The 25,924-nt window shown below is 38.5% G+C and overlaps 1 protein-coding gene across 50 annotated transcripts in view; it reads right to left on the bottom strand.

Moving 5' to 3' along the window:
- The window catches only part of nfia (nuclear factor I/A), a 607,739-nt gene that overhangs the window by 245,658 nt on the left and 336,157 nt on the right, over positions 1-25,924 (bottom strand). For 43 of the 50 annotated variants that reach the window (XR_011357787.1, XR_011357794.1, XR_011357786.1 and 40 more), the window contains 2 exons: positions 21,906-21,980; positions 4,592-4,699 (listed from right to left, as the gene is read on the bottom strand). Coding sequence is in view for 21 of the 50 variants with exons in the window: in XM_069938538.1 (XP_069794639.1) it covers positions 4,592-4,699; positions 21,906-21,980 (183 nt within the window). In the remaining 29 variants the exon portion in view is untranslated. The remainder of the gene's footprint in view (positions 1-4,591; positions 4,700-21,905; positions 21,981-25,924) is intronic. The other 7 variants (XM_069938543.1, XM_069938544.1, XM_069938542.1 and 4 more) reach the window with 1 other exon arrangement.

Raw genomic sequence — 25,924 nt, 5'->3', positions numbered from 1 at the left:
TACAAGGAACAGAGAGGGAATAAGCCACCTGGCTCCTCAAGCCTCCCCTATCATTCAATATCATCTGGTTGATCTAAGCTGTCCTCAACCCTTCTTCTGGGCCAATTACCCACAACAATAACACAGAAATGCTGGAGGAACTCAGTAGATCTTGCAGCATCCATAGGAGGTAAGGATATATAACCGATGTTTTGGGCCTGAGCCTTTCTTCAAGAAATGAGTAAAAAGCTAATTAAAAGGCTGTGAGAAGTTGGCAAAGGCAGAGGAGGAGCAGACAAAAGGTGTTAATTAGATATGGATAGGAGGAGAGGAGAGAGGAACATTGAGAAATGATTGAGAGATTGAGGGGTTGGCTTTGTGAGAGCAGAGCAGGGGAAAGGAGACTAGAAAGAGAAAGAGCTAGGAGGAGCAGAGTGTTACAAACTAATAAAATCTTGTTAGTACTCACAAAGGACTAGCAATGGAAAATTCATCAGACAATGGTAAATTTAAAGTAATAGTTTTTATTAAACTATTAACAAATTAACATTTCTTACTTATTCCTAAACTTAACTCTATCTTAAACCCCACTATGCCTGCGCGTGTTTGTGTGTGTGATTAAATTCTAAACTACTACAGTTTAGGTATAATTCTGAAAAGTACATTTTAAACATCTTATGTGGAACTTGAAGATTTTTAAATTGCAGTTCAGAATAATTATGAAGCATTTTGAAACATCAGGTCTTCAGACCTCTTTGAAACACACAACTTTCTCTTGAGAGCCATTTTTAGAGCAATATTCCTTGATATGAATGAATTCACAAGTTCCCTCTTATCTTTCCTTAGAGTTATGGAGTCTATTTTCCACGATGATTTCTTTCTTAATCAAGAGAGAACTTTTTTCATGGACACGAGGCCGCCCTCTTTTTTTTAGAGGCAGTAAGGTAGCTATTTCTTTTAAAATACTACCTTTGGTGTTTCTCCCTTTATTAAGGAGAACATGGGCAGCCTTCCTTCATTTAAAGGAATTGATGGATGCTTTTCCAATCTTGTCGATACAGGATGGGCTTCTCTTCTTCATCTGTTCCAAAAAATGTCTGATTTCAATAATATATTCCATCCAGATCTTTCATGTCACATGGTATGAATTCCTTCTGAACCTTTTAATATTTTCATGCTAAAAAGCATAATTTAACCTTTGTCTTCCAAACTTAAAATCAAAGTAATTAACTTTGTTTGAAGTTTCTCTCCTGCTTCCGAGTTGTCTAAGATTGACCAGGTAAATGCTTCTTAAGTAAAAAGTCCATTGATCTCAGTATCTCAAGAACCATCATAAAATCTTTCATCTCTCTGCTTCAACTGTAGACACAACATATTTCTGTCTCTGAGATGATGTCAGCTGCCACCTTGAAATAATCTCTCTCTCTCTGTTTTTAAAATGCCCCTGAAACCAATCCCACAAAATAACTTTACTAGGTCACATAACTCTGAAAAAATAGTTTAACATTAAACTGAGGATTAATTGTAGAACATTTGTCACAGGAGACATAGGGATAGATCGGGGGAGGGGGGAGGGACTGCAAACAGAAACAGGAGAAATGGATGTTACTATCATCCAGTTGGAGGTTGCCAATATAGAATATGAGGTGTTGCTGCAATTTGTGGTAGTCTCAGTCTGGCAGTGCATGAAATTATGAATAGACATGTCGGCTGGGGTGGGAAATTGAAATAGGAGATCTCCTCTTTTGTGAGGGACGGAGCTGACGTGCTCAATGAAGTGATCTTCCAAACTGCGTCCATTTTCATCGATGTAGAGGATATTCAGTAGATGACTCCTGCAGATTCACAAGTGAAATGAATGGTGATGAGGGCATAGGTATAGCATCTCCTACAGTCACAGGGATAGGTGCCAAGTTAGCAATTGGTGTGCAGGGAGGAATGGATAAGAGAAGGTGGAGAGGGAACGAGAGGGGAAGATGTTTTGAATGCAGTGACTGGTGGGATGGTGGCTGAAGGCAAGGGGAATCCTGTCCCTATTGTGCTTGGGGGCAAAGGGGGGGCTGAGCAGATGATGGAGGATATATAGGTGAAGGCCTAGTTGATGATAGTAGAGGGGAAGCCATGTGCTTTGAAGAAGTAAGACATCTCGGATTATCTAACATGGAAGATCTCATCCTGGGAGCAGATATGACCGAGATGGTGCAATTGAGAAAAAGGAATGGAATCCTTTCAAGGAATAGGGTGTGAAGACCTGTCATTGAGGTGGCTGTAGGAGTTAACACACACAATGTTGGAGAAACTCAGCAGGTCAAACAGTGTACTTTATATAGTAAAGGCAAAAATACACAACTGACGTTTCAGGGGCTTGTAGGAGTTGGTGGGTTTGCAGAAGATGTCTATCAAGATTTTGTCTCCCGAGATGGAGACAAAGACATTGAAATAGGGGAGAGTATTGATAAGAGAAAGACCAAGTGAATTTGAGGTCGGGGTGGAATTTCCCATAGTCCTCAATTCCCTGATCTTTTCAGAATGTATTGACATCTACCTTAAATAATTCCAAACATCTTGCCTTGCCATCTCTCCCATGCAGAGAATGTCTGAAATTCTCCATTATTTGTAAAAATATATCTTTATGCACCCTGATTTTAAGTAACTGGCTGCTTAACTTGCAACGATGTCCACTCATTCATAACTCCCACTACTGAGAAGATCTAAACATCTTTCCTGCTGTCCCCTCAGATTCTGATAATGCCTCAATTCTTAAATACTCCAAAATGTTCTTACACTATTTAATCTAACCCCATACTCAGTGAAGTATTTACTGCAGTCAGAACAATTCTACAAAAGGTATCTGAATGAATCTATGCTTGAAATTCCCCATGCTTCTCTCACATATCTACATTTCATTTAAACTTCAAGTAAGATTATGTCATTAAGAAACTTCTGCCTGTTTACAAGATAAACTAAGTTTCTGGTTGAGACCAAAATTAATTCCAGGTCCAAAATGATATGCAAACTTTAGATTACAAGCAGAGGCAAGTTTCATTCATTCACCTTAATTCATACCAGGACAACAATTTACTAGGCTGCAGTTTTAATTTGCTGCAGAACATAATAAAATCAATGTGAACACTTTTGGCAAGTGCATTGTTGGCCATGGAAGTGAAAGGCAAGATGTTTGAATGAATGAAAAGATCTTAAGATGATGAAATGGTTCAGCTGGCATCAGTCTGAATACTGGGATACAGAGATATTGTTTTAAAATACCTCTGTAAAATATACATAATGTAAACAGCACTCTCAATATATGTAGTGCTTATAATGTGGAGAAAAAAAATTCTTGTGCCTCATCTAGGTGTAGTAAGGATATTTCTGAAGATGTAACACCATTGTGGCAGCATGGTTACCACAACACAGTGCCAAAAGACCAGGACTAGGGTTCGAAAACCATGCTCTTGGTAGCGAGTTAGTTTGCTCTCCACACGTCTATGTGTGTGTTTCCACAGGTGCTCCAGTTTCCCCCCCCCCATTGTTCAAAACATGACATGGGGTGGTGTCGGTCAATTGGGTATAATTGGGCGGCATGGACTTGTGCCCTGAAAGGGCCTGTAACTTGTGTGTCTAAAAATTCGAAGAAGTGGGATTAAAAGCATGGGTTTAAACCAGAGAAGTCTGAGGTCTGGGATGAAATACCAAAGTAGACGTTTCATGACTAAAGGTACAACTGATGTGTCGATGTGGATCTGGAAAGGGTCAAGGAAAGAATAGAATCTTGAGCTTCCTACCTGCAAGGAGTCAAGATGCTGCCATCACTCTAAATCGTTTCCATCCATAATTATGTCTAAATGCCTTTTAAATGTATTTATACTCTCTTCTACCACTTCCTCTGATTATTAAAGTTGAGACAACACCTAATGTACCTATGACATAGTCATTGCAAAGTTTTTAAATACTGGATGAAATAAGGTAAAAATACCCAATAACTGTGTCCAATACCTAGAAGAAGTGCAACATTTGTTCTTGAGTTATGTCTTGATGTAAAGACAAATCCTTCTAAGCTCCAACCTTCTAGAAATGGCAGGATTTCAATTGTTGTACAGTATTTCATTATTCATGGTGCTGACAAGCTACTTAAATTAAAGTGCCAAACAAAAAGATAGGTGCTGAGATAGCTCAACGAAAGACTAGATTCTCTGGAAATAGCATTTGTGAATTGCAATAACAACTAATAGCTATATCAATCACAGTAAAAAGAAAAATAAAGTGCCTTGTCCACTGCATAAATAACAGTCCAATGTCAAGATGAACAACTAAATTCCAGAGTTGGCACGGGATCAAGGGAGATTCATCATTAAGACTTCCATCCTCTGTTACAGAGATTATATTTGAAGATTTACTAACTGTGACCATTAATTTACAAGGATTTAACCATGCAGTAATAAAGTGAATGAGAAATAGAAATTTGCTTTGCTGGATGAAAAGAACCAACTTTTTTTTGAATGCCTTTTTTTTAAAGTTTCATAGACAATTATTTTCTGCTTTCCTAATGAAAGTTTGTTTTGCTGTGATGAAACCAAAATATATATGGGGAAATAAAAAGACTGGATCTTACCATTTACTACATTACTGTAGGAAGTTCTTGGATGATTGGAACTTTTCCTGGGGAAGGGGTGACCAGAACTCGAGGGAACCAATATTGTAGCAGGGAGGTCTGCTAATGCTGTTGTGGAGGGGGAGGGAAGTAAAATAAATTAGTTGGGGGGGAAAGTTAAATAAAGTGAGCACAAGTAGGGAGGCTGGTGAGAGTTTACGTGGAAAGACAGGGCAAAACTGCAATTGGGCCACAGTCAAAGATAATAAATAAAAGGCTAAAGGTTTTGTATTTAAATACTTGCAGCACAAGAAATAAAGTGGATAATCTTGTAGTATAGCCTCATATTGGCAGGTATGATGTTGAGGCTATCATGGAGTCTTGGCTAAAGGATGGATATCGTTGGGTGCTTAATATCAATCAATACATGGTGTAGCGAGATGATGCATAAGTAAGAGAGGGGATAGCGTGGTGAGGAACTAAGTGACATAGGATCAGAAGATATAGAACCATTATGGGCTGAGTTGAGAAATGGCAAGTGTAAAAAGACACACTTGGCAATTATGGACAGACCTCCAAACAGTAGCCAGGATGTGGACAACAAATTACAAGAGCAAATAGAAAATGCATGTCAGAAGGGCAATGTTCTGGTAGTCATGGGGGATTTTTACAGAATCAGAACTTCTTGTCATGAACAAGTCATGAAATTTGATGTTTTGTCACATCATCATAGTGGAATCATTCCTAACCATCTTACAACATCACGATAAATAAAAAATTAAAATAGTAGTGCATGAAAAGTAAGACAGTGTCATTGATTATTCAGGAATCTAAAGGCAGCAAGGAAGAAACTGTCCTTATGCTGCTGAGTGCTTGTCTTTATACTCCTCTAGCAGAGTGAAGAGGGTGTGGCCTGGGTGGTGAGAGTCTTTGAGGGTAGAGGGTGCTTTTTTTAAGACACCGCCTCACATAGACGCCCTTGATGGAGTGAAGTTTGGAGCCTGTGCTGTTGAAGGCTGAGTTAACAACCCTCTGGAGTTTATTCTTGTCCTGAGAGTTGGCGCCTCCATCCTAGGCAGTGATGTAAACAGTTAGCATGCTCTCCAGGGTACACCTGTAGAAGTTTACAAGAGTCTTCAGTGACATCCCAAATCTCCCCAAACACCTCACTAAACTGGCGAGCCTTCTTTGTGATTGCATCAACATGGAGGCTCCATGATAGATCCTTGGAGATGATGACACTCAGGAATTTGAAGTTCTTAACCCTCTCCACTACTGAGCCCTCAAATGAGAACTGGGTCGTGTTCCCCTGACTTTCTCCTGAAGTCCACAATCATCTCATTGGTTTTGCTGAGGTTGAGTGCAAGGTTGTTCTCATTACACCATTCAACGAGCTGATATATCTCCCTCCTGTACACTTCCTCATTGCCAATTGTGATTCTGCTGACAACTGCGGTGTCATTGTCAAACTTGTAGGTAGCATTGGAATTGTGTCTGGCCACACAGTCATGGGTGTATAATGAGTAGTGCAGTGGGCTAAGCACACATCCATGCATACATGCACATAGATGGGGAAAACCAGATTGGGACAGGACCTCAAGAATTTGTTGATGAGCCTACTAGGGGATTGGCTGTACTGGGTGAAGCACCTGAGGTGATTAGAGATCTTAGAGTAAAGGAACCATTAGGTGGCAGTGATTGAAAAATTATTGAGTTCAATTTGAGATTTAACAAGGAGAAATTACAGTCAGATGTATCAGTATTTCAGTGGAGTAAATGGAATTACAGAGGTTTGAGAGATTGGAAGGGGAAGATAGCAGAGCAGCAATGGATTGAGTTTCTGCAAGAAATGGGGAAAGTGCAAGATAAATAGATACCAAAAAAGAGGAAATATTCAAACAGAAAAATGTCACAACTGTGGCTGACAAGGGAAGTAAAAGCCAATGTAAAAGCAAAAGCGAAGGCCTGCAAGGAAGTGAAAATTAGTGGGAAGATAGAGGATTGGGACATTTAAAAAAACTGGCAGAAAGCAACTTAAAAAACTCATAAGCAGGGAAAGATGAGGTATGAAAGTAGATCCATGCAGCAAGTCTAATGTTGCAAGGCACAATCATAATTTTACTGAATGCTAGATCTACATTAAAGGGATGAATGGCTTAGGGCTGCTCAAATGTCTAATAGTTCTGGTTGTTCCGCTACAGCACACAGTTCTGATTTTTTTGCAGTCAGCCCTTTTGCAGCATGCTTTCCTTGAGGTTACATCTTATTTTGTAATATTTCAAATTTTTAGTTCTTATGTCTATTTGCAATGTGTTTATCAACTCTGTTTAAAAGATTAGAACACTCTGATGCTCTTTACTCTTTAACTAATTTACGCTTATTTTAAAATTGTTCCACAACAAAAAAAAATGAGTATAATATAGAAAGCATTTTTGATTAATTAAATCATTTGAACATATTGAAGGTTGAGTAAATTTTATGACATCTGACAGATGCTGGCAAATTTCCTGAGACTCAACTTCAAACACCATATGAGAAACTCAGTGTAACAGTGTCAAGCTTGAGAACTCATTGAAAATGAACCTCTAAAGACAATTGACCAAGTTGTTCAACTGTACTATTATTGATGGAGATGAAAGATCCAGTATGGTAGAAATTTAGGTCTGTTGCTTCAGCATTTGGATTTCCATGATCAAAAACAATGAACACACTTCTTATCTGGTAAACAAGGTAATGATTGGCGATGCTGAAAATCAATGACAAGAATCTGCTGATCTCTTAGCCTCGTTAAAGGGGGTTTCTGTCAATCACAGTCATAAATCTTAGCATCCTTTAAAAAAACTATTTTCTGTGCAACATCAATTTTTATTAAAAGGTTACCTTGTCATTATACAATAGGAACACACATGACAAATGTGCCCCCTGCTACCATCTCAGCATTGCCTCTTGGTGCCCATTCAAAGGGATAAGCAAATTGGGATCAGAGCTTGGTTTTATGTCAAAGATGCAAGACCTTTTAACAGTTTTTAAATATCTTCCCACAAGAAATATTTAAAATTAACTAAATCGGTGAAATTAATATAAAAAATACAAAGAAAGTCCATTTTAAAAGTTAATTAAAAATACACAAAATAGAAAGTAATACAAAAATTAAACCATGGTAAGATCATTGTTTCTTATCTTGCCAATTAACTCACAGGACAAGAGTCCAACAGGATGGGAGAAAAGACTCCCCAACATCACCATTTGATAATACTATGACCCATGGCTAGATTCCACGTGGATTCCAAAGGGAGTATGAAAGTGCAAAATGCAGACATATCTGTCATTAAATCGAAAATCATAGATCTTCTTCACAAGGTTGAACGTTATTGTTTCTTCTTTTTTAAATATTTTATTTAAATTTGCATAAATGTATTAATATCCATATATATAAATAACAATCATATATTTTGAATCAATCAAATACATGCAACATACTATACCCCAATGAAACTCAACAACCCCCTCCCCCCAAGTAATAATCCCCAAGAAAGAAAGAGCAAACGGAAGAAAAAAAGAAAAAGTTGGAAATAAAATACAGGAAAGTTAAGAAAAAAGAAAAACAAATCTCGTTACCAAAATATCACCATCATTCACACAAGTTTGCCTTCTCAATATTATCATTTATTTATCTCAAGAAGTTAGCAAGGTTTCATGAGGTACAGGGAAAGTTCTTTTCAATTAATACCTAGCGAATGTAAGTATGGGCACCAATTTTTAAAAAAATACATATAATTTATTCCTTAAATTATATGTATTTTTCTCAAGAGGTATACAATTATATATTTCTGCATGCCATCTTTTCATTCCTAAATGGGAATCTGATTTCCATGTCACTGCTATACATTTTCTTGCAACTGCTAATGCAAATATCATAAATTCCTTTTGGAAAAAAATCAATTTCAATTTTGGTCTTATTGCCAAAATATTACCCAATAAGAAAAGCACTATTGTGAAAGTTTAACTCCCATAACTTGTTCTAGAAACTTTACTAATTCTCTCCAAAATGGTCTCAATTTTGAACACGACCACGTAGAATGCAAAAAGGTACCTATGTCTTGACTACACCTAAAACATTTGTCTGTTAAGTCTGATTTTAATCTATTTCAATTTTGTGGAGTAAGATGCAAATTATGTTAAAAATTATATTGAACCAATCTATATTGAACATTTATTTTATTTGTCATGGCATCATAAAATAATTCCATAATATTCATATTTACATCTGTTTCCCACCTCTGACTAGATCTGTGGATTCCCTGCTTCAAAGTTCCCTTTTGCATAATATATACAGAGCAGATATAAATTTCTTAATAGATCTATTGCAAATCAAAGTTTCTATTTCACTTCTTTCAGGCAATAAATTTGTTGGACCCAATTTATCTCGTAATATTCTTTTATTTGGTAATAACAAAATATTGTGTTATTTAGTATCCCATATTTATTTTTAATGATCAAATGACATTAAATTTTATCCTTCATAACGATGTACTATCTTTCTAATTTCTTTAGAGAACTTTCTTTAGAGAAAGTAGATTATTCATAGTAAATGGCATGTCTATTTTGAAACAAAGGCATTTTAATTAACCCAAAATTCCCACTTCTCATTTCATTATTTACTTTATTTCATATATTAATCAGATACTTCAACAGTGATGTATCCCTATCTCCAGATATTAATCTCGGTTCCCATTTATATGGAATCTTCTGGTATCTTCTCTCCTATCTTATCCATCTCTATTTTTTATCCATGCTGGTTTCTCTCTCTCTTCAAAAAAAAAGAAGAAAGAAAGCTAATTTGTGTACTTTATAATAATTTTTTAAAATTTGGAAGTTGCAAGTTAATATTTCTGATGAAACTCTCAACATCTTGCCCTTCCAGAGGAATTTTCTTACATATTTATTTAATTGCTGAAAACAACTTTGCAGAAGAGATATGGACAATGTTTGACAAAGATACCCCACTCTTGAAAATATGTTTATTTTTATACAATTAAACAACCAACTGAAAAACCTCACAAAGATAAGCGTATACAGAGCCATTGTCATACCCACACTCCTGTTCGGCTCCAAATCATGGGTCCTCTACCGGCATCACCTACGGCTCCTAGAACGCTTCCACCAGCGTTGTCTCCGCTCCATCCTCAACATTCATTGGAGCGACTTCATCCCTAACATTGAAGTACTCGAGATGACAGAGGCCGACAGCATCGAATCCACGCTGCTGAATATCCAACTGCGCTGGGTAGGTCACGTCTCCAGAATAGAGGACCATCGCCTTCCCAAGATCGTATTATATGGCGAGCTCTCCACTGGCCACCGTGACAGAGGTGCGCCAAAGAAGAGGTACAAGGACTGCCTAAAGAAATCTCTTGGTGCCTGCCACATTGACCACCGCCAGTGGGCTGATCTCGCCTCAAACCGTGCATCTTGGCGCCTCACAGTTCGGCGAGCAACAACCTCCTTTGAAGAAGACCGCAGAGCCCACCTCACTGACAAAAGACAAAGGAGGAAAAACCCAACACCCAACCCCAACCAACCAATTTTCCCCTGCAACCGCTGCAACCGTGTCTGCCTGTCCCGCATCGGACTTGTCAGCCACAAACGAGCCTGCAGCTGACGTGGACATTTACCCCCTCCATAAATCTTCATCCGCGAAGCCAAGCCAAAGAGAAAAGAGACAACTCTACCCAATAAAGTTTTTTTTTAAATCTTCATCAATTTTCTTAAGAAAATGTGTATAATTCAACATATATATTATTTAAATTGTTATCTACTTGTATCCCTAAATATTTTATTCCATTATGCTCCTCTAGTAAGGAGTATTGTCTCACTTTTGTCCCAATTTACCTTATATCCAGATAATATTCTATATATTTTTAATTAAATATAATTTACATAATAAATTTTACAGTTCCACCAAATAAATTATTACATCATCTGCAAACAAATTAACCTTATATTCCTCTCTACCAGCTCTAAAACCTTTAATTTGAAAAATCAGACCGAATCAATTCTGCTTATGGTTCTATTGCAAAAAAAAACTGAAGATAATGCAGATTCTTGTCTACTAGATTTAGTTAAATTAAAAGATGTGGACATTTGTCCATTTGTTAAAACCTTAGCCTTTGATCCATTATATAAAGCTTTAATCCTATTTGAAAATATCGGTCCCAATAGAAATTTATCAAGTACTTTAAATAAAAAAATCTCATTCTAATCTGTCAAACACTTTTTCGGTATCTAAGGCCACTGCTGCACTCAAATCTCTCTTTTGTGCAAAATGTATTATACTCAATAATCTAGTCATATTATCTGTTAATTTTCTCATGTTAACAAAACCAGTCTGGTTCATATTTATTAATTTCAGCAAATATTTTGCCAACCTATTCACTAATAATTTTTATACTATTTTATAATCTGCATTTAACAATGAAATTGGTCCATATGATGCTGATGTTAACGAGTCTCTATTTTTTATTTCTGTTATTACCATATTAAAAGATTCTGGTATGGTATGTGTTTCAGTTGCCTATCCTAATACTTCCATAAATGGAGGAATTAATAATTCCTTAAATTATTTCAAACTCAGGTGGGAAACTATCCTCTCCTAGTGACTTATTAATTTGTAATGACCTCAATGCTTCCCTAAACTCCTCAAGGGTGAAAGGGGCAGCCATTTCTCTCTGCTCTTACAAATTTATTTTAGATAAGTTTATTTTTGACAAAAAAATCTGTTTTATTATAATCATTTAAAAATTTTGATTTATACAATTTTGTGTAAAATTGTTTAAAATTTTCATTAATTTCTTGAGGTTTATAAGTAACTAAATTAGAATAATTTTTAGTTGCAATAATTGATCTCGATTATTTTTAACTGCCATGCAAGAACCTTATGTGCTCTTTCACCAAATTCATAGTACTTCTCTTTCTTTCTCATTAGTGTATTTTTTTCTGTTCGTAGATTATTGTACTGAAGCTTTTTATTAATCAGCTGTCTTTGTATGTCCTCATTTACTTGTCACTGTAAGTCCTTTTCTATATCTCTAATTGTTCTATTTCTTTCATATGATCCTTCTTAATTTTAGAAGTATAGCTTATTATTTTACTTTGTAAATACACTTTCATTGTGTTATATAAAATAAACTTATTAGTAACTGAATTGGAATTGGTCTCAAAATATTTCTTATCTGTCTTCTAATGAATTCACAAAAACCTTTTAATTAAAAAAAATAGAATTAAACCTTCACCTCTAAATGGATTCTTCTCTATCCAACATGGTTATTGTCAACAACAAAGAGAATGATCAGATAAAATTCTTGCCTTATACTGTGCTTGTTGAATTCTACCTTGAAGCTGAGCAGATATTAAAAATAAGTCAATCTTTAGTAAGAACCATGCCTATTTGAATAAAAACAGTAGTCACTTTCTCTTGGATGAATTGTTTTCCATGCATTTTTTTAAAATTAAATCATTCATTAACAACAATGTAGATTTAGCTGCTTTTGTCCTTTTGTACATCTATCTTAAACTAGGTCAAACAAAAATGAAAATCTCCCCATTAATATATTTTTATGGGCATTTGCTAAATTTATAAATATTTCATCATCTACGTTCGGTGCATATATATTCATAAGTGTCCAATATTTCCAAAAAAATTGACTATGTACCATAACATATCTCCCTGCAGGATCAGTAACTACATTTTGTATTCTAATCAAAAGATTCTTATTCATTAAAATTGCTACTCCTCTAGCTTTTGAGTTAAATGAAGAAGCCGCAACATAGCATATCCAATTTCTCCTCAACTTTTGATGTGCATTTTCAAAAAAGCTATATCAACCTTCATTTTCTTAATATATGCCAAAATCCTCTTCCTTTTCACTGGGATATTGAGCCCATTAATATTAAAACTTAAAGTATTCAATACTTTACCCAATGGTATCTTTTAAAAATAATTGGAAGCCATACCTCTCCTTCACCTCTCTCCTCCCAACTTCTTGGTATTTTAAATCTTTTTTAACTAGTATGCTAAGGCATATCCATTTTATCAATCCAGATTTTAAAAAAAGAAAAAGGAAAAAAGATAATATAAAAATTTTAAAAACTTTTAAACCCTTGTTAATGTTGTTCAAATAATACACAACATTAACCTCCTCTATTTTATGGGTTGAGGGCCAAGACACAAAGAAATCGATAGATTTCAGTCCATTTCCCTCCAACCCACCCCCCACCCCCAACCGAATGTTTACTATTATTCCAATTCATTTCCATTAGACTGAATAAAGTCATTTCAATTCATTCCTTATAAATCAAGAAAAATTTCAGATTCCTGCTTGAAGTACACCCCCTGGTAAGCTTCTTAATGAATAGTCGGTAAAATATCCACATACTCACGCGCCTGTCCAGGGTCTGTTTAAAAAAAAACATTTTCCCCTCCTTGCCAAAGATCTTGAGAGTTGCAGGGTGGCGTAGAATAAATTTATAACCTTTCTTCCACAAAGTATTCTTTACCGGATTGAATTCTTTTCTTTTCTTCAACAACTCAAAACTAATGTCAAGTTAAAAGAAAATATTGTTTCCATAAATATTCCATTGGGCCCTTTCTCTCTTTCACTTGTTTTGCTGAAGCTGTAATACTTTCTTTCTGGCCTGGTAATGAAGAAACTGGTTTTTGCTCAGGTGATGGCTGTGGCATTAAAAGCCCTGTGCTCTCTTTCTATTTCCATTATCACCTTGGAACTCATTCTGTTCAAGAACCTCAGGTATCCAATGTTGGAAAAAAAGGTTATTATATTATCCTCTTCTTCAAGCCTAACAATTTTAATATTCTTTCTTCTTGTAAAATTCTCTAATAAATCCACTTTCTCACAATGAAACCTGAGTGTCGCTGTGCATCAGTCACTGAAAGTGGGCATTCAGGTACAGCAGGCAATGAGAAAAGCGAATGGTATGTTGGAATTCATAGCAAGAGGATTTGAGTACAGGAGCAGAGAGGTTCTATTGCAGCTATACAGGGCCTTGGTGAGACCACACCTAGAGTATTGTGTACAGTTTTGGTCTCCTTATCTGAGGAAATAAATCCTTCACATTCAGGGAGTGCAAAGAAGGTTCACTAAATTGATAGATTGATAGCAAGGATGGCAGGACTTGCATATGAAGAAAGGCTGGATTGACTAGGCTTATACTCGCTGGGATTTAGAAGATTGCTGGGGGATCTTACAGAAAAGTATAAAATTCTTAAGGGATTGGACAGGTTAGATGCAGGAAGGTTGTTCCTGATGTTGGGAAAAACCAGAATCAGGGGTCACAGTTTAAAGATAAGGGGAAGTCTTTTAGGACTGAGGTGAGAAAAATAATCTCTCGGAGAGTGGTGAATCTGTGGAGTTCTTTGCCACAGGAAATAGTTAAGATGGTTCTTTATCTATATTTAAGAGGGAGTTAGATTTGGCCCTTGTGGCTAAGGGGATTGGGGCTATGGGGAGAAGGCAGGTACTGGGGGATCAGCCATGATCAAAATGAATGGTGTGCATCAGTTGATTTCTCCATATTATCCATTCTCTCCTGAACCATTTCTACACCAATTCCACATTTTAAATTCTTTTTTCCAGATCTTTATTATTTTTGCAGTCTATGTACTATATCATAATATTTAATAGTTTTTTAATCTGATTTTTTTAATGTCTAATCTCACTTTTTTAACTCTTTCATCAACAACAGTGCTTCTGTACTTAACCTCTGTTTTTATTTGTATTTTAAATTTGCTCCCTCCATTAGTAGCAGTAATTTCTTCTTCTTCTTCATTTCCTTCATCGCTGGCCTGAAATTCAGCCACGTGTTCTACATCCGTAGGCAACGTTTTAAACAGGCTGCCATCTCTAGCCATGCCTTCATATTCTTTTGATTTGCTCATCTTCTCGTGCATACGCAGTGAGTGACTCTTTTTGTTCCTCTTTGACCTCCCTCCATAGCTGCAGCTGCAATGGCGCTGCAGTTCATTGAACAGCTGCCTTAGGAGCTCTCATTGGTCGGCTGGAAGCCTTCACTACAGTGCCTGGATCCATTTCTTCTTGTCCTTGTCATTTTCTTTGTTACATTCTTGATGGGCCAGTGATGTTTTTCTCCTTTTTCAGTGATATTAAAAAAATGCTATCCGTCTACTCTTAAACAGTTTCTAATACTTTGATTTCAATCTCTTTACTGATTTTACATTGTTTTATAAACTATTTCTCAGGAGAGCCATTCTTACTTTCTGACTCTAGTTCATCATGTGATGTTTCCCAATGTTATTGTTTCTGAAGAAGATTTTCCCCCAATAAATGAATTGCCAGTATATTCAAATATTTCAAAGAAGAATGAATGGACCACAGTCACTCTTCCCTCAGCTGCAATTTCAGAGTTGTGGTCTTGAGTAAGGCCCTTTCAGTATAATTCAGGGAGACTAGGGCAACAAAGAAAAAGTGTGGTGCACCCATTTTCTCACGATTTCAAATATGCTGATGTGAATTATCCCATATCAAAAATGGCATACTGCTTTTCCCCACATAAACAAAAAAAAGAATTTGCCAGACACAAAGATCCCGCTCCTTTTAAAAATCCACTTTATTCAGCTTGTCATATCAACATTGGTTTAATGAAAATGCTGGTTGATTGAAAAGGTCCAGCAAGAAATCAGTGTTATTGAATATCTGATCAAAAAAATATAACTCCTCAAGGTTTGTCTGTTATTTTAATTGCTTTTATTATTGATCGACTATTTAATAAAAAGTATATGATTTGCATTCTAGTTTATTTTGTAAGGGGAAAGCAAAATCATCCAGCTTGCAAAATTATTTGCGTAAACCACCTGGCTGCCTGTTCCACATATTGTCTATCTATAGTTATACACCATTTTCATCCATCTAGCCATCTTTTTTCATGAAAATGTACAAAAATTCCTGTTGGGAATTTTATTTTAAGTTTAAGTTTGTGCTTGAAAATGATCATGGGTCTTAACTTCATTACATCAGCCATGTACAATAGCACCACCATAAATCTGGTCCTTTCATGGCCTGTACTTCTAGTTTGCACAGTTTTTACACCTTTACATTCCACTGTTCTATTGCCTATCATGGGGGTTTCGTCCAACTTTCAAAAGCAAACTGATGTTTCTGCTGGTGACAAAATAAACTGGTGAAAACTTACAACTTTATGATCTAGATTTTTTTGGTAGTTTTTGAGCAATTTTTGTGTTTTGTCGTAATACCAGATTTTTCCTGTTCATTAAACAGTTGCACCAGCCGATTGTAGCCTCAAAATCTTTACTGAGGTCTGGGTGCAACTTTGTCCACTGCAGTGCAAATGTTCTTATTTTATTTCAGGTGACTATGTAGCAATTTTGCTTCTTTTCACGTACCGATGCTGCAACATGATTTTCCAACTCTGGCCAATGAGTGATTCCTGTTCTCATCGAACGTTGGCTTTTTGGTATTTTTCTTAGAGTCTATTCTTTCTTTTTACAATCTCTTATCAACTTCTTATATACATCAAATTCTTTTGCAGCAGCGCAGTTGAAGTTTTTCTTGACCATTTCTATTAATTTTAACTTAAAACTCATTTCATACTTTCATTGTTTCGCTGGAACCTCCATGATAACAACCACCTTCAGACAATGCCTAACAGCTCAGTCATCGCGGTTTTTTTTTGAGGGGGGGGTCGACCTATATGCCAGTCAGTGCCCAAAAGCTCAGTCAACACGATTTTTAAAGATCGACATACACCTGATATATTATAAAATCATTAAAAGGGGGTCGACTTGTATGAAGAAATATATGGTAAATTAAATCTGGAATACAATTTAGCATTATTAAGGAAGATAATTGACTGTTGTAAAAATCCAACCAGTTCACAAATATCCTTCAGGAAAGGAAAACTGCCCGTTGTTAACTAGTCTGGCCTAAATGTAACTCCAGACCTACAAGTGTGATCGGCTTAAAAGATCCTGATAAATTCAGCAAGCCTCCAAGTTCAAACGGCAATTCAATTTGGAAAAGATATTATGGCCATGATTAAAAGCCTGCGACCATCAAGAAACTGTCCATTCATATTTTTCCTTCAAAAAGTGCTTTAACACATATTTAAGTGTGAATACAATATATAAGTGCGAATTCTTTATTTTCATTACATCAACAAAGAAGTGTTCAGATTTTTGAATGATATTTGCATCTGAAGAATGTGATTGGATCAGTCCCAATTTATATTGGAGGTAGGGGGTCTGTGCACAGAAAAGAATGAATGAAAAATTTTCAAGGGCAAGAATTCTGTAGTTGCCAAGTTAGAACAGAGTGAATAAAATTTTGTGATGCCTCGTTACCTTATAAACATTGCATAAATTTCAACAAAGGACCGGAAACCCAAATTTTAACCATTTCCTGGGAGCAGTTGTTCTGCTTAACTCAAGGCAACGATTCAATTCAGCTCACACAAAACCCGGAAAATGTGGTGAAAATTTGTAGGAGCACATTCTTCACAAAAAAAATCCATCTGACATTTGACAAGTTCTTTCACGAAATACAAATGTTCTAATTTAACAAATGTTCTGATGTAACACCATCCTATTGTGTCTCAATAAAGTAGTGAGAACATTCTGGTGATTTTAGTTATTGCTTGAATTTCAACAAAGCTGGTTAGTGACTCAGGCTGAGGAACAAAAAGGCAAGGTCGCTTTATACCATCCAGATGTACTGTAGATTATGAAAAAAGGGAACAGAAAAGTTTCAGAGACCAACATTACACTGGTGAAAGTGAATGGATATTAATTCTACTTTTGTTACTGACAATTTAGGGTAATTGCTGAGATTCAGTATGTCCTAAACAAAAATAATTTCAATACAAAAACTCTGTTCAAACAACGGCAAAAAGAAAAACTAAATTTTACTGATTCACTGGAGTTTAAAAAGCAAGAGGGCTCCTGAAGATCTCTTTGACTTTGAGCATGTCAACGTATTAGGCACTAGCAATTAACTTCTTGATACATTTATTGGATATATGGTATTTGAGTTAAATATTAGCTGAAATGAGTGCACCAGTGGATGATACTTAAACCTCAGGTTGCTCTGCTCGAGTGTTTACTGAGAATGGAGGTTGCACTGCATATTGATGGAATGCATTCACCAACAGCAATCCAAGCTCATACGCTCTGATGTATTCTACATTTATGATGCGTAGATGGAATTGTGGTGACTTTTCCAAGTTTTCCTCATTTGTATCTGACTAACGTAGTCCCATGATTTGGTTGACATGCTGTAAGCCTGGGCATGAGCAAAAACTCGCAGATGCCATTTCAAGCAGCAGCTGCAGCTTCTGGCTGATTTAAATTCAATGTACCACTGAGTCATACATGGTGTGAGGTGAGATAGGAGTCTGCCAGCTCCTGTGCTGGATTTTCTGAAGTCTGCAATTATGCTAAAAACAGGTGACTGCAAGAAGACTTTGGATACCCCACTCTGTGGAACCATCAGGTGATAAGACATTGCAACCTCAGGACACTATGACAAGGATCTGCAAAAACTGCTCTCAGCCCCGTTACTCTTCTGACCTGCTGATCTTCCCGTCATTTTTTCTTTTGAGCAGTCAGTTTGATTGTTTGGTTCCATTGCCATTATTTTCTGAAGGAACACATGGTTGAGCAAATGCCAGATTAAAAACTTCCCAATTAAGTAAACCCTCTGCCCACTCAAATTTTCAGTGGGCCATATTGTGATCAGCTCTGTCAGAATTGTAAATAGATGAGCCACGTCAGTCCTCTAAACTGCACAAAACAAGCAGAGATTAGGTAGGTCCACTGTAAATTAGTTGACGATATGCTGAACGGAACCCACACTGGGCTGGGCCTGGGCAGGGTTAAGAGATCAGATGATTCCTTCCTTCTCTTTCTCATAAGTAGCTCTGTGGCATTTCTCATTGTGAAAGGCATAGCTTTAACTTCTGCAGACAGGACCAATTCAATAATGGAGGAAGTTTTGTAAGTCCATTACCATGAAATGTTAATGTTTCCATGATTATCTCCATCCTGATGTATAAGTGGCATAGACTTAAGTCCTGCGAACAGACCAGAAAATAATATATTTTTTCTAAAAGGTTGAGCCCTTGAATCTTAAAGCAAAGCCTTTATTCCAGGTGCCGCTGTTTCTTCTAGCTGGTGAATTAACATGCCCCGCAGACTGACATTTTTAAAAAATGTCCATTTTATTCCACTCTTGCCAAACTCAGGTAAATTTTCAGAAGAGCATGAATGAAAAGATAAAAACAACAGAAGAAGTGAATAGATTTGGAACTGAAATAAACAATATTGAAATACTACTGACTGATAGGATTAAAGTAAATCTGAAGGCATTTTATAAATACAAGGACAAAAAAACAACCAGGGAAAGAGTAGAACCAATTCTGTGCAAGGGGCTAGAAGGGAAAGGCTGTCTCCATCAAGATCCCCCCCCTTTTGGACCCACCGACCAAAAACGTGGTTCGGGCAGGCGAAAGCACAATTTCAACTCCGCAATATCTTCTCAGACGCCACGAAGTTCTATCATGTGGTGAGCGCTCTGGACCAAGATATGGCAGCGAGGGTGGACGACATCATCCACCACCCCCCGGCCCTCAAAGACCTGCTGCTTGGAACTTTTGGGTCAACTCCCCAGCAATGGGCTTCCAGGCTCCTTCACCGAGATGGGCTTGGGGCCTGTAGTCCGTCGGCACTGATGGACGAAATGCTGGCCCTTGCAGAAGACCACAAGCCTTGTTTTCTCTTCTGCCAGATAGATGCTGGAGGACATTCAGCAGCTCCTCACAGATGAAGACTTCTCGAACCCGAGGAGAGCAGCAGTCCGTGCAGATGCGCTCTGGCACACAAAGAGGGAGAACGAGGAAGCCCTCGACCAGGTGGCACGACCAGGAGCCAGCCGACTGCAAGCTGCTCCCAAGACCAAGCCAGAGGAGGGCCAGTTGACCTGGTGTTTCTACCACCAGCGCTGGGGAGCGCAAACCCATATATGTTGCCAGCCCTGCAGGTTTCAGGGAAACAACCAGGCCAGCCGCCATTGATGGCTGCGACTGCTGGCCACACAAACAGCCTCCTTCATGCCGATTCCTGGTGGACACAGGGGCCCTTCTCCCCACAGCATTAGAGACTCGCTCCCAATCTCGAGGTCCAACCCTGCGGGCGGCCAACGGCTACACCATCAGGACCTACGGCACCCGCAGGGCACAGATCCAGATCAGGAAGGAGAAGTTCCACTGGAGGTTCGTCCTAGCCTCCGTGGGCACCGCGCTGCTAGGGGCTGACTTTCTCAGAGTTCATGGCCTGCTGGTTGACATGAAGGCCAAAAGGCTGATCAACTCCCGAACATTCCACTCCACCTGAATGGACACAGCAGAAGCCTGCAGGCCCAAAATCGCCACCGTAGCTGCCATCAGGGACGAGTTTGATGAGATCCTCCACAAATTCCCCGCCATCTTAGAGCCACGGTTCAATGCCGCCTTTCTTGAGCATGGGGTCTTCCACCACATTGCCACATAGAGCCCCCCACTGCACGCTACACCCAGATGGCTGCCGCTCGAGAAGCTCCAGCAAGCAAAAGAGGAATTCTCCAGGTTCCAGGAACTGGGAATCATCTGGCGCTCGGACAGCGCCTGGGCATCACCGTTCCACATGGTCCCGAAATCATCCGGGGGTTGGAGACCGCGCGGGGACTTCTGTCGGTTAAATGACGCAACCATTCCCGACAGGTACCCAGTGCCCCACATATAGGACTTCTCCACCAACCTCCATGGTGCACAAGTCTTCTCCAAAGTGGACCTCATGCAGGGATACCATCAGAACCTGGTGCACCCAGACGACGTGGGTAAGATGGCCATTATCATTCCTTTCGGCCTCTTCAAGTTCCTGCGTATGGCCTTCGGCCTAAAGAATACTGCCCAAATGCTCCAGCGCCTCATGGACACGGTTGGAAAAGACCTGGACTTTGTGTTCATTTACCTGGATGATATTCTCATTGCCAGTCACAACCGCGATGAACACAAAGCCTACCTCCGCACACTCTTTGCCCGGCTGACAGACTTCGGCCTCACGGTTCAACACAGCAAAATGCCAGTTCGGCAAGGAGACCCTCCAGTTCCTGGGGCACACCATTTCAGCGGCTATGACTGCACCAGTGCCGGAGAAGCTAGCAGCTGTTCAACGATTTCCCAAACCCTCCACCTTGAAAGGCCTCAAAGAGTTCACGGGGATGGCGAACTTTTACCATTGTTTTATCTCCGGAGCCGCAAGCACCATGCACCCATTGTTCGCGCTCATGGCCACCAAGCAAAAGACTTCATCATGGACAGAGGTGGCGGACAGGGCTTTCATCGTGACAAAGGAGGCTCACGCCAGTGCCACGTTGCTGGTGCACACACAGCTGGAGGCAAGCACGGCGCTCTCCGTGAACGTCTCAGCTACGGCAGTGGGGGGTGGATTCTGGTGGCTCGATGGACAATGGCGCTCACTGGCCTTTTTCAGCAAGCAGCTGTGCCCGCCGGAGTTCAAATAAAGTGCCTTCGTCCTGGGCAGCGATTATCATGTCGCAATGCACCAGATGACTGAGCTCATGCTGAATTTGACTAAAAACAATCGTTAATGACCCTCAACATGGTGTTGGTGTTTGTCCCACTGCTCACACCGCCACAGCCCCTAAAATATTCTTCCTTCCTTCTCTCATTATCCAGGGATATATCCCATCAGGTCTTGGTGATTTTACACCTTAATCCACTGGTTCCCAACCTTTTTCCTTCCACTCACATACCACTTTAAGTAGAACCACTGTCTTAATTTTTTTTTCAAAACACAATTTCGGATGTGCATACAGAGGCATAATCACTAAATTTCCAGATGATGCAAAGATTGGTGGAGGGTGATATTGATTAATTGGTTAAAAGGGCTGAGAAATGGTGAATGAAGTGGAAAACAACCAATGGAGAATGCTTACAAAGCTGCATTCATTAAGACTGGTTACCATATGTAGACAAATATCACTCTTTTTTTTGAAATCTAGGACATTTTAATTAGATATTTGAACTAGAGCTGAAATTTCATCTGTACCTTCACCAAAAATATTCAGCTCCTAATGAAGCTCGAGAACTGGAAACAGTTGTCCCAGTGTCAGAGCGAACAGTGTGTTATACATCTTCAGTTTGCTCTGATCAGCATTGCTGAGTTATCTTTCCCCAGTGCTCAGACCCTTTGGGATAATGTCAGTTTTGAGAAGATGGTTTCACTTACTTTGTGACACTCTCACCAGCTCAGCAACACTGAAAACGCCTGATGTGACAAAGCTTTCTTGGAAGCCCAAATGCCCTGCAAAACAAGGGATAAAAGAAAAGTAAGTTTCAATAGAACACAAATTGACTCTTGTGTGCATTGCCACAGAGTGAAGAATAAAATGTGAAAATTTATCAAAGATGACCTCACTTACAATTAACCAAATAGCACAGTCAAATGCGTGCTTAAAGAAAGAGAAATCCAGCTTCAAAAGAAAGCTGCCCAGCAACTGAACAAACATTCTGAGAGAGGGTTGATCAAAACATTCTTGTGAGATCAAAGGTAAAAGGATAATCTCCATCAAACCTGGACTAAAATTACAGTTCCACATTGGGAGTTTTTTCTTAAAAAAAAGCTCCCCATCAGATTTTTTTTTTCCATTTACATTTTAATTCCGTCAGTTGCTATTAAATGTGGGCTCTGATTCATGCATGCTTTTTAAGATAAATTGGTTACTTATAGGCTCTTAAATTTGCTGGGCTTCCACACTGTTTTATGCCTGTATAATATTATGTGCTCCCAATTTATTTTCATTTGAGTGGGACTCTCACTTTAAGAGAACAAACCAAGTTGCAAGCCCTACAAGATATGGAAGATAGAATGTCAGTTGACAGGCTGAGGACAGCGTTTACCCAAATTTGCTACTTCTGAAGAGAGAGGAAGGCCCTGCAACACAAGTGCAGAGACCATGTGACCAACATATTAAATAAACAGTAAACTGTTTGATGAGAAGCCATTTTAAAGAAGCAACTCTTGGAGAAGCATCCCTTTAAAGGGAATCTATGCTGAAGTAGCCTTGTGTGATAATAGACAATTTGTCTGCTTTCTTTCTGTAAGGAGAATGAGTATATCCCACCATGGCTTAAGGAACAGTCACTTTTGAAGGGGAATTAGTGTATCATACAGTGACCAAAAGGGAAGGTCACTTTAAACAGCTGACCCACGAAAGGGTTCTTGAAGCAAAGAAATACTGCATTGGGATTATGACCATTGAGACAGTCATTTCGGCTGACACACGATAGGGTTCTGGAAGCTTTGTGAATATCACTCATTTCATTCCCCCTACTGCAGGAAAAGGGGAGTTTTGGTTGTCACTCATCCAAAAAGGACATTTCTCTGGAAGCATCTCAACAAGGATTTTGTGACCTTATTCGTAAACATTTTGTTGCATCAAATTATTTGTGTCAACACTGGATTTCTGAGACTAGACTTTGAACTGTTATGGTTTTGGGCACACACGCGCGTATATTTGCTCATAATTAGGGGTTAGGTAGAAAAGTTTACATAAATTAGATAAGGTGTTATATTATTGGTAATTGGTAAATATAACACTCTCTTGGCTAATTTCTATTGCTGCTGTCTGAATATATAACAATGAAAATCAATCATTTAATTGGAGTCACACTGATGTAAACTACTAAACACCACACATAATGACCAACTAATCCAACCTCATTCACTTGTATGCCACAACAATATAATAAATTAATTTGCATTCAATAGAAGAGGAATGCAGCAGAATCGACTATGAATCTTATGGTAATTCTATTGTCAATGCTGATTCATCCTGTTCTGTTTTTTTCCTCATGTTAATGTTCTTTAATACAATGCAGCATGTTCAAACATTGCTCAGCTTCTCTTGACAATGCATCCTATTTTAAAAATAATAGATCACTTTTTTTGTTGCATTCTTGACAGGGTTTGAAGAGGTCCAATTTCAACCCCAATAAAAATCTATGACATTTGTACAGCACTGAGGAAATGCCACAGTGTAGGAAATGGAAACACATAGGTCTGCCTGTCCTCTCAGCTGGTTGTAACTGATATTTTTGTCTTTAATACAGAGAAAAACAGAGGACTTCCCTTTATCCTGGTCCTTAAGACCATAAGAACACAAGATATAGGAGCATAAATAGGCCCATCGAGTTTTCCCCACCATTAAATCATGAGCTGATCGATTCTTCCATAGCCCTACTCCTTCCCATAAACCCTTGATTCCCTAGCCTCTCAATCTCTGCTTAAATATGCTCAATGACTTGGCCTCCACAACTGCTGTGGTAACAAGTTTCACAGATTCACCACCCTATGGCTAAAAAAACATCTCCACATCTCTGATCCAAGTGGACACCCTTCAATCGTGAAATTTTGCATTCTGGTGTTAGACATTCCCATCTGTCCATGCCTTTCAACATTTGAAATGTTCAAATCAGATCTCCCACCCACATTCTCCTAAATTTCAAAGAGTACAGGTTAAGAGGTGTCAAACACTCCTGATATGATAACACTTTCATTCCTAGAATCATCCTTGTGAACCTCTTCTGAAGCCTCTCTCAGGTTGGAAGATCTTTTCTTACACAATGAGCCCAAAACTGCTCATAATACTCCAAGGAAGGACTCATCAGTGCCTTATAAAGCCTCAACACCACATCCCTGCTCTTACACAGTTAATCTATTTCTCTTTTGAAATGAATGCCAGCATTTCATTTGCCTTCTTCACCACTGACTCAACATGCAAGTTTACCTTCAAGCTATAATGCACGAGGACTCCCAAGTCCCTTTGCATCTAGGAATGTTCAATTTTCTCCCATGTAGAAAATAGTCTGCCCATTAAGTGGATGACCATACAATATCCAACATTGCATTTCATTTATCACTTCTCTGCCCATTCTTCTAATCTGTCTCAGTCTTTCTACAGCCTCCCTGTTTCCTCAACATTAGCTGCTCTTCCACCTACCTCCATATCATCTAGAAACTTGGCCACAAAGCCATTTATTTCATAATCTAAATCAGTCATAGAAAACATAAAAAGAAGCACCTCCAAATAGATCACTATTGGAACAGCACTAGCAACTGGCAGCCAACCAGAATATAACTCATGTAGTCTAACTCTTTGATTCCTACCAATCAGCCAATACTCTACAAATGCAGCCATGGATTCTTATCCTGTTAAGTAGTCTTATGTGCTCCACCTTGTCAAAGGCCTTCTGAAAATCTAAATGCACAACATCCACTATCTCTCCTTTATGTAGCCTGATTGTCAGTTTTCCAATAGGTTGGTCAAGCAAGGGTTTCCCTTAAGGAAACCATGCTGGGTTTAGCCAGTCCTGCCACGTGCTTCCAAGTACTCCGTTACCTCATCCTTGACAATTGACTCTCACATTATCTCAACCACTGATGTCAGGCTAACCAGCCTATCATTTATTTTCTGCTGCCACCCTCCCTTCTTGGATAGGGGGTGACATTTGTGAATCTCCTGACCTCCTTCAATTCCTGAAAGTTCATTACCAATGCCTTCATAATCTCTACTGCTACTTAGTAGCAGATTAGAACTCGGGGTTGCAACCCATCTGGTCTGGAGACTTATCCATTCTTAGACCATTAAGCTTTCTCCCTTGAAATTTTAACTGCACTCACCTCCCTTCCCTGTACCCTTGGTCATCTGGCAAAATGCTTATGTCTTCCACAGTGAAGACTTATGCAAAATATTCATTTAGCTCCTCTGCCACCTCCTTGCTCCCATTATAATTTCTTCATCCTCTTTTATACCATTTGCTTCCCTCCTTTCAAACTCCATCTTTTCTTTCATGAGATTTTTAGTTGCCTTTACAAGTTTTCAAAAACTTCCCAATGCTTATCTTTCCACTTGTTGTTGCTTCCTTGTCTTTACATTGGCTTTATCTTGTCAGCCACAGTTGGGACATTTTTGTTTTCAAGTATTTCCTCTTTCTCTGTATATTCTATCCTGCACTTTCCTCATTTCTCACAGAAACTCCATCCATTAATGCTCTGACATCCTGCCTAATAGAGCCCCCTTCCAATCCACGTTGCCCAGTTTCTCCTTCACGCCACTATAATTCTCTTTATTCCACGGAAATACCAACACATATGACTTTAGTTTCTCTTTGTTAAATTTCAAATTGAACTCAATCACATTGTGATAAATTCTCCCTAAAGATGACTTTACTCTAAGCTCTCTAATT

The sequence above is a fragment of the Narcine bancroftii genome, chromosome 5 (assembly GCF_036971445.1).
Source record: "Narcine bancroftii isolate sNarBan1 chromosome 5, sNarBan1.hap1, whole genome shotgun sequence".
NCBI classification, from domain to species: Eukaryota; Metazoa; Chordata; class Chondrichthyes; order Torpediniformes; family Narcinidae; genus Narcine; species Narcine bancroftii.
This window is presented reverse-complemented; position numbering and strand designations above follow the sequence as displayed.